Genomic DNA, 8,940 nt, shown 5'->3' on the forward strand with positions numbered 1-8,940 from the left:
TTGCCCAGTGTCCAGGCTGTGGGACTGTGGGGGGCACCCCCGTGGGGCTGTGACCGTGGCTCTGATGCGCGCCGCCCCCACAGGCCTGGAAGAGAAGCCCACCATCGCACTCGCCACCATCCCCGCCGCCAGCCGGGTGATCCAGACGGTGGCCAGTCAGATGGCCCCAGGGGTCCCGGGACACACGGTCGCCATCCTGCAGCCAGCCACGCCAGTGAGCCTGGGGCAGCACCACCTCCCAATCCGCGCCGTCACTCAGAACGGCAAGCATGCCGTCCCCACCAGCAGCCTCCCCGGCAACGCTTACGGTGAGGCCCCGCCTGGGGCGGCCCCCTCTCTGCCCCCCTCGGCCCTGAGCGCCGGCCTGGCCAGGGTCAGTGCAGCGAGCATGTCCCCCCAGTTCCTCTGGCCAACGTCCTGAGCACTCACTCTGGGTCCGCGCTGGGATTTGAGGCCAAGGCAGCCCCGAGGGAGCACCGTGTAGGGGCAGAGTCAGAGGGACGGGAAGGCACTCAGCACCATGCAGGGGGCGGGTGCGCTCCGAGGCGCAGGGCCCGACCCGCTGGGGTGATGTGGGAGCCATCAGGGTGTCCACGGGGATCCTGGCACGGAAGCAACCGAAAGAGGGGGGACAGGGTTGGAGGTCCTGCGTGGTGGGGGCCGGGAGGGGCTCTCCCCAGGAGCTGCCCGCTGGCCGTACCCGGAGGCGCCAGGCGTGCCGGGGAGCGGGCCCCTCGCCTCTCCCTCCCTGCCCTGGCGTGGCAGCGCTGGTCCGCCCAGCTCCCCAGCGTGACTCTCTCTCTCTCCACCCTAGCCCTCACCAGCCCTCTGCAGCTCCTCGCAGCCCAGGCCAGCTCGTCCACGCCAGTGGTGGTCACACGCGTGTGCGAGGTGGGGCCTGAGGAGCCAGCGGCCACCAGCACGGCGCCCCCCACCGCCGCCTCCGCCTCCCCCACCGGGGAGCCCGAGGTCAAGAGGTCCCGAGTGGAGGAGCCCGTGGGGACTGTGACCGCACAAGCCGGCGTGATGGCAGCCACCGGCGCGCAGGGCCCCGGGACCGGGGAGTGACGTCGCGGCGTGGAGGTGGAGTGGGACACACGCCAGACGGAGCTCCGGGGCCAGAGCAGGGCGGCTGACCCCGCCGCTCCTGGGACTGAGACGGGCCGAGCTCGGGGCCACACGGGCGGGCAGGACGCCTCCATCCACCCGCACCCGGACACTCGTCCTCCCGCACCTGTCTCCTGCCCCCGCTCTGGTTTCAAACAAAAACACATAAATGCATTCAGACAGCTGATTGTACGATTCTGGAATTCTTTGTCTTCGTTTCCTTCTCCCCCCCCAGCACCACCTTATCTCCTCAAGCCTTTCGCCAAGGGTGTGGGGAGAAAGTCGCAGCCCAGCGTCTCCGGGAACGTGTCCAGGCAGCCTGGCCCTGCACAGAAGCCAGGCTCCCAGAGCGGTCTTCATCCCCAGATGGGACAGAAGCACGTGCCGGGGGCGCCAGCCCTGTCTGTAAGCGACTGGACCCGGGCGAGAGAGACGCAGAGCCGCCAGCTGTCAGACCGTCCCTGTCGCTACTGCTTCTAAAGTGACCCCGAAAGTGTCAGCATTAACTGGACGGAGGGGACGGATCCGGTCTGGCTTTGGGCCCCATGTGGTGTTTCCGGTTTTGTTGAAAGGCGGAATTGAGGCTTCACCGACGGTCTGAGACAGACGCAGAAGGGATCGCCCGTTCCTGAGGTTTCCACCCGTAGACGGTTAAACAGCTGGGAAGCTGTGGGTCTTCCCAGCATCAGTCCCCACAGAGAGAACTCTTGCCGCTCCGTCTGCTAACTTCAAGGAAGACCGACGGCCTCCCGGACTGGAGCTCAAAGCAGGGAGCTGTTTGGATGAGAGGTCTGCCTGCAGCGTCTGCCCTCGTCCCGGCCACACCAGCTTGCTGGGGGCAGAAGGAGATGGCCACCTCCACGGGAGGACTGTCATGCCAAGTGGCACCGTTTCCCGGTGTCTCTGACGTCTGGGGGCCCCGTGGCTGCCCACCCAGCCTCCTCACCAGCTGCCAGGGTCTCTACTGCCCAACAGCCTGCCTGCCGTTACTGACCAAAACCGGCTCTGCTGCCCTGGCGTTCTCTGTGGCTTCCTGTCTGGGGTGAGTGCAGAACGTGAGAGTCAGCAGGTCGAGACAGGCCTCTGGCACCGCTGGGCTGGCCCTGCAGGTCCTGGGCAGGGCTGAGGGGCCGTCATCTCTTTCTCTTCCATCACTGCTCAGCCTGGGCCTGCTCGCTCACAGACTGTCCTCCGGGCCACAACTCGCCTCCCCCGGAGACAGACGCCAGGCCGGCTGGCCGGAGAACATACCCCGCTCTGGCCCCTCCGCCTGGCCCGACCAGTCTGGCCCGACACCCTGTGTTCTGACTTCGAGGCGTTTGGGTTTCTGTGTGTTACCGTTGACACCCTCACTGTTTTATCCTGGCGGTGGTTCAGGGAGAAAGGAGTGGAGGCGGGAGGTGTGCGTGGCTGGAACTGGGAGGGAGACCCGACGGGGTGTCCTCAGGGACGTTCTGCCACGTGGCGAGCGTGTGCCTTTTTAGCTGCTCCTGGGCAGAAGGGACCCTGTGGGGCCAGGTCCAGGGGACCAGCCACTCCAGGTTCCTGGTGAGCCTCTGGGTGAGCTTTTGGTCATCTCCCCAGATGGCCCATGGCACCCGCCAGCACTTGTCCTGAGACCAGGAGGTCAGGAGTGGGCAGCTCCCCAGGGAAGATGCTGCTGTAGCCAGAAAGATCCCTGGTCTCCTCAGAGTCCCCCAGGCCATGGGTCCACACCTGCCCCCGCCACATGTGTCCACAGGAGCCAGAGCGGCCAGGAGAGCCGGCAGCCGTGGCCTGCCACACGCCTGGGTTGTGGCACGTGGACTGACCCACCCGAGGCTGGAAAGTCAACCTGGCCTGACGCTGGGGCCATGGCCGCCTCAGGCCACGCAGGGGCTGGACTCTGCAGAGGGTAGGCTGGGTGGGCGGCTCTGGCCCTGTCATCACAGCAGTTCACTCTCCATCCGGGTACCAGGCCCGCCTGTCTGGCTGCACTCCACAAGTCGTCACCTTTACCAGTGCCAGACGTGGGAGGGCACCGCTCTGCACGTTGGGGAGTCCCGGAAATCCCTGCCCTTACCCCGCTGAGCGCCCTCCCCTCCAGCCAGTGTCACCGGCTCGCGGGCCCAGGGTGGACACTGAGTGTCCCTCATCTGCCACCTGCATCTCTACGTGAAGCTCCGGGTCGCCTGGCGTTGTCGAGTGCGGAGCCAGTGGTCAGGGTTCAGACCATCTGTCCTCCCCCCCACCCCCACCCCAGGATCCCCTATGAGGTCGGATTCGCACGGGGGCCCTCCCGGGCCGGACACCGTCACCTCCTCCTCCCTCGCTGCAGGGGATCCGCAGTCTTTATGCCACCTGGGTGGCTCCCGTTCACAGTGTGCTGTTGGTAGGAGGTGGTTTTTTCTACTTCAGAATTAAGCCAAATGGAGAAGGTGAAAAGTGGACGTCTGAGCTGCTAATTAATGTGCACTGGTGATTCTCAGGCGGGAGGAGGTGGGCTTGGTGGGGCCACCAGGCTGCTGGCTGCTTACCCAGACCCCGCTGGGCCTGGAGGGAGATTGGTTTAAGTCACAGCAGGCCTTGGTCAGCTGGCACGCTCACTTCCCCTAAAGAAAGGTCTGTGTGGACCGGTCAGAGTGAGCCGCCTGGCTCCCGGGGTGCATCCCGAGGTGTCTCGACAGAAATTCCTTCAGTGGCCCCTTGAAATTCAGGAGGAGAAAGAATTTTTTGGCTTTTTTTCTTTGGTCAGTTTCTTCCTCTTTGGAGGCAAAGACAAGACCGAAAGTGAGTGCGTGTTAGAGAAGAGGGTCCTTTGCGCAAACCCTTTAGGGTTTAGCCTGAGGGGCGGTTGAGGCAGAGAACGAGCTGTCTTCTTCTCAAGCCCCAGGTTCTGCTTCTCCCTGAGATGGCTTCATCTGGGATGGGGATTGCCGTGCCCCCGGGAACCGGCTTTGGGCGCCATCAAGCTCTCGGCTGCCCGCCATGGCTTCAGTGCCAGCTAAGCAGCGCGCTGCCTGTTCCAGAATAAGTTACCAAAAATGATGGTGAGGCGCTGCAAGTAGGAATGGATGGAGCTGCTAGACAGGCCCCGGGACGGGGGGGGGGGGCGCGGAGGTGCCAGTGGGAGCCACGCCCTCGCGGCCAGCTGCTCCAGGCTGCCCTCGGGGATACCTCTGCCCAGAAGCGAGGTGACTTACCACGCGTCATTTATGTTATTCACATGTGCTGCTACGAGGCAGAGACGGACCCCAGGAGGAGGGGGCTCTGGGGCAGGGAGGGGGAGCGGTGGCCTCTGTCCATGGTCCTCAGGCTGCTCTCAACACGTTTCGTGACCTCCTCTCATCTCACTCGTCCCCCCCTCCAGGCCTGTTTGCATCATGCGGACCCGCCCTTCTCGCCGGGGCCCCAACCTCTTGCCTCTTCTCTCACCCCCAGAAGCTGCTTCCCCCTGGGTCCGAGGGCCAATCTGGGCCATCCGTCACCACGCAGCCCCTGGGGTGGGCTCATCCGACCGTGAGGGGCCCACCTGGAGTCACCGCCGCCCTTCAGCATGCTGTGTTTGACACACACCACGAGCGTCTGCTCTGAATGGAAACAGAAAGGGGGCCCGTTGGCTGAGTGTGTTTAGGGAAAGTAGTTTTGCTCTTCTGCTGAGGACGGTCACTTGCCGCCCCCCCAGCACCGCCAGACTGTCGGGGCGACCCTGTGGAAAGCCTGCACGCTGGGCTCAGGCTCAGGCTCCGCTCTGCCCCCAACCACGGGGTCATCCCCTCCCGCCCTCGTCCCCGGGGACATAGGAGACTCAGCAGAGGTGAGAGGTTGGAAGGATTCGTGTCTCTGAGTTTGACAAGACCCCCACTCTGTCCCCATCTTGTCCGAGTGAATGTCCCAGCAGCCACAGTGAGGTCTGATTGTCTGCAGAACTTGCCCTGCCCCCGCCCCCAGCTGTAGGCCTGGCCCCGCCCCCCCAGCTGCAGGCCTGGCCCCGCCCCCAGCTGCAGGCCTGGCCCCACCCCCCAGCTGCAGGCCTGGCCCCGCCCCCCCAGCTGCAGGCCTGACCCCGCCCCCCCACCGGGAGACAGGAGGCCTCCTGCAGGCTCAGCGCTGACCAGGAGGGTCGTCTGTGCTCTTGTCTTCACGCGGCCCTGAGCTGGAGATCTCAAGTAGGCGAGCCTCAGGGTGCTCAGCGTCTTTTCCTCTCCCTCTCAGTATTCTAGGGAAGACTGAGGGCTGCAGGCACTTTGATTTTAGGCATCTTTCTTTTTCTCCAGGGAGGAACCTCGCTCAGAGGATTTCATTCATTCCTTGGACCTGCTTGTCATGCGGGAAGCAACTGGGAACAGGTCCTGAGAAGACAAATTCAGGAGGGGGAGGCGGGGAGCGGCAGCAGACAGGTTTCTCTACTTTGGTTAATGGGCTGAACACTGACTGCATGGGACCCCTCACCCCCGCCCCCGCCCCCGACCCGCAGGTTACACCCTTCTTCTTCTTCAGGTTACACCCTCCATCACCCTTTTGCTTCCAAGGGAGACAAGAGGTCTTCAAGCTATTATCACTCTCTTGCCCCAGATGCGTTATCTTAAGAGTCAAAATAGAATTGGAAGAATTCTAGGTCATTATTCTTTGTTTGAGATGCTTTTTCTGCAATCGGTGGCTCATTGGACTCATCCAAATATTTATTGGTGGTTCACTCTGCATGAGAAACAGTAAAAAGTGCAGGGGAGTCCAGACCCAAGAGGGATGTGGTTGTTTAGCACTGTGACCCCCCTGGGCTAACATCTTGGTGGTCCCAATCACTAAAGATTCCATGCTGCTTATGTGAAGGTTTTTCTTAGTTGCTGGTGACTCAGCTGGTAAAGAATCTGCCTGCAATGCAGGAGACCTGGGTTCGATCCCTGGGTTGGGAAGGTCCCCTGGAGAAGGGAAAGGCTACCCACTCCAGTATTCTGGCCTGGAGAAGTCCATGGACTGTATAGTCCATGGGGTAACAAAGTTGGACACGACTAAGCAACTTTCACTCACTTACTTACTTTCTTAGCTGCAGTGAAAAGACTAGCCCCTCTCAAGCTGTTGCCATGACCCCCAAGGAATGCTGTGAGCTGTCCCCAAATTCTGAGCATATTGGCTGAGCTGGAATGAGGCCTGTAAACCTGAAATGGATTTCTTGTGCATGAAGTTAACTAGCCAGAAGGCTATGGAACTACGCCTGTGGCTTCTTAAGATCTTAGTCTCTAAATTTCTGACTTAAATTGGCCAAAAAAAGTTTTAGTAAGTAAAAATAGGATTTAAAAAGCAAACATTCTTAAGTCTGGCCTCTCCCAGCTTCTTTCCAGGATGAACTTTCTGGGTACCTGGTCAAGGGGGACCGACCCTGCTTCGTTTCTGCTTTAGGACAGGGACAGGGAGGAGAGATGAAAGTGTGTCCTTGATTCTTGCTTATGTTCAGACCCAGATCCCGGGCAGCTTGGCGCAGGTGGGCGAGGGATAAACCCAGCACGGATTGTGTTTTCTTATCTGACAGTTAGCCTGTAAAGATCCTTTAGCGGGGGCGGGTGTTGTTAAGGGGCGTGTCTGTGTGCATTTTTGTTTTTGTTTTTTTTTCATGGTGGCCGTCTAAAGTTTTTTCCACAATATGTTTAATCATCAGTGCTTTAAAAAAGTGGCAGTATCCTGTAGAGTGGGACTTAGGCTCCGTGGTGTGTTGGGTGGGAGGCTGAAGTCACGTCGCGTGGCCGTGTTTCACCGTCTGCATGTGGGTTCTGGCCTCTGGGGCACCCAGCAGGGACACACACCCCAACACCTGGGCAGGGTGGGGGGGGTACAAGTAGGGGGGGACTCACCTCAGCTAGGCCGGCCTGCATTTTCATTTCAAATGGGATACAGTATTTTTTTTTTAATAAGGAGCCATACTTTTTTAAAAAAAATGTTTGAGATCTGAATGTGATTTCTAATTGTACCAGACGTTAATGTTTTAAAACTATAACAAAGTTTTAAAATTTCTACCTTTTTTTTTTTCCCATTTAACTGTTCTTTTATCTATTAAATTGTTGTATGTGGACGGGGAAGTTTTGTCTCTCCTCTTAGCATTTGTTTCTATAACCAGAAATAAAATTATATATTAAAGAAATGACATCGGGCTCCGCGTGGTCTTGTGAGCACTGCTGAGGGACAGATGGACAGATAGGCAGGTGCCCCGGACACTCAACTCCCCTCTTAGCTGTGGGGAGTCACCGCCTGCTCTTTCACTGTTCAGTTGTTCTGTTGTATCCAACTCTCTGCAACCCCATGGGCTGCAGCACCCCAGGCTTCCCTGTCCATCACCAACTCCCACAGCTTGGTCACACTCATGTCCATCGAGTCGGTGATGCCATCCAACCATCTTATCCTCTGTTGCCCCCTTCTCCTTGTTCCTTCCATCTTTCCGAGCATCAGGGTCTTTTCCAACAAGTAGATGCTTTCTCGTGGTGCTGCCAGATTGACAGATCACCAGAAGGGGGCGCTCAGGCGTCGGCGCTGCAGGCCACCTCTGACCAGGGTCTGATGAAGATTCGTCACTGATCCGTCCTCGTCAAGGTTCCCAATGTTTATGACTCACATGCCTTCTTCAGATCGCGCAGTGGCCTGCGGTGCTAACTGAGCTTCCAGCACCTCTCCTCCTCCTGGAACTCCACCACCAGAGGGGGGATCAGTGAAGCCTTAATGCCACAGTAACAGGTTAATCACAGGTTGGGAGTTCAGCCATATAGCAAGCAAGAGTGAAAGTGGTAAGTTTCGGGAGCTACATTGGCTAATTAGCATCTTTTTTCAACTGTTGAGGTCTTAAAAGGTTTGTTTTTGATGAAGACCTTAAAATAGCATTTTACACAAATGCAACGTTTTCGTAAGAAACAGCCAAATATCACCCTTGGTAATTCAGTCGGATGTGTGTGGGGAGAGAGGACACAGCTCCCAGTGAAAGCTAAGCTCCCCTGTGACCCTGGGCGTGGACCAACGAGAAGTGAGTGCGCATCCGCCCCAGTGCAGTCAGCCCTGGACTCGAGCCGTGCACGTGGCTGAGGGAACCAGCAGACTCCCACCAGAACCACGTGTCGTGGTCGTCAGGCTACCGTCTGCTAGCTGCAGACCCAGCGTGCCGTGCTGTCTCATGGTTCCGGGGCTGGGCCTCTGCCAGCCCACCCCTGCTGTGCCAGCTCCCCGACATCGGGCAGCCTGATGCAGGGTGTGTGGGGTGGGGGGGGGGGGAGGGGCGTGCCCGGAAGGCTTTCTTCAGCTGCAGCAGGCGTCCTGACAGCAGCTGACAGCACCTAGTGGTCCTGGACTGCGACCCTCCCACCCCCTTCCCTCCCTCCCAGCATTAGGAGCAGCTGCTCCCCCTCTTCCCTGTTCGTTCCCTCACCCCTTGCTGCAGTTCCTTGTCGAATCTTCTAATGAAATGAATCTTCTAATGAAATGACTCGCCTTCCATCTCCAGGCCAGCCGCAGATGGACGCCAGGTGCCCCGAGTCAGGCTGACCTCGCTCAGCCTCCCCGCGGCACTTGGAACTCAACCCTGCATCCTGCAGCCTCTGGGACCCCGTGTGTCCCTGGCTGTCCTCCGCTTCGCCAGCCGCGCCTCAACAGGCAGCGGGCAGAGTGACTCCAAGCTGACCGGGAGTCCGGAGGCCAGTTCGGATCCCTCCTCTTCCTACAGGTATGACCTTGGGCCCTGAGGCTGTTCTTTAGCGTCAGCCACCTCCTTCAGTAACAGCCCTCCTCATAAGAGGCGAGACAGCTGCTGTGCGGTACGTGGCAGGCTTTCAGAGAGACAGCCTGTGGCCAGGCTCCCTTCCCCAGTTCCCTTCGTGATGA

At 59.5% G+C, this 8,940-nt stretch overlaps 1 protein-coding gene across 2 annotated transcripts in view; it reads left to right on the forward strand.

Annotated features, from left to right (window-relative positions):
• The window catches only part of FOXK1 (forkhead box K1), a 53,528-nt gene extending 46,306 nt beyond the window's left edge, over window positions 1–7,222 (forward strand). For both annotated transcript variants that reach the window (XM_065923722.1, XM_065923723.1), the window contains exons 8-9: window positions 84–308; window positions 815–7,222. In XM_065923722.1, coding sequence (XP_065779794.1) covers window positions 84–308; window positions 815–1,068 — 479 coding nt within the window. In that variant the 3' untranslated portion in view covers window positions 1,069–7,222. The remainder of the gene's footprint in view (window positions 1–83; window positions 309–814) is intronic.
• Window positions 7,223–8,940: the final 1,718 nt, after the last annotated feature.

Source organism: Muntiacus reevesi, chromosome 2 (genome assembly GCF_963930625.1).
Source record: "Muntiacus reevesi chromosome 2, mMunRee1.1, whole genome shotgun sequence".
Classification (NCBI taxonomy): domain Eukaryota; kingdom Metazoa; phylum Chordata; class Mammalia; order Artiodactyla; family Cervidae; genus Muntiacus; species Muntiacus reevesi.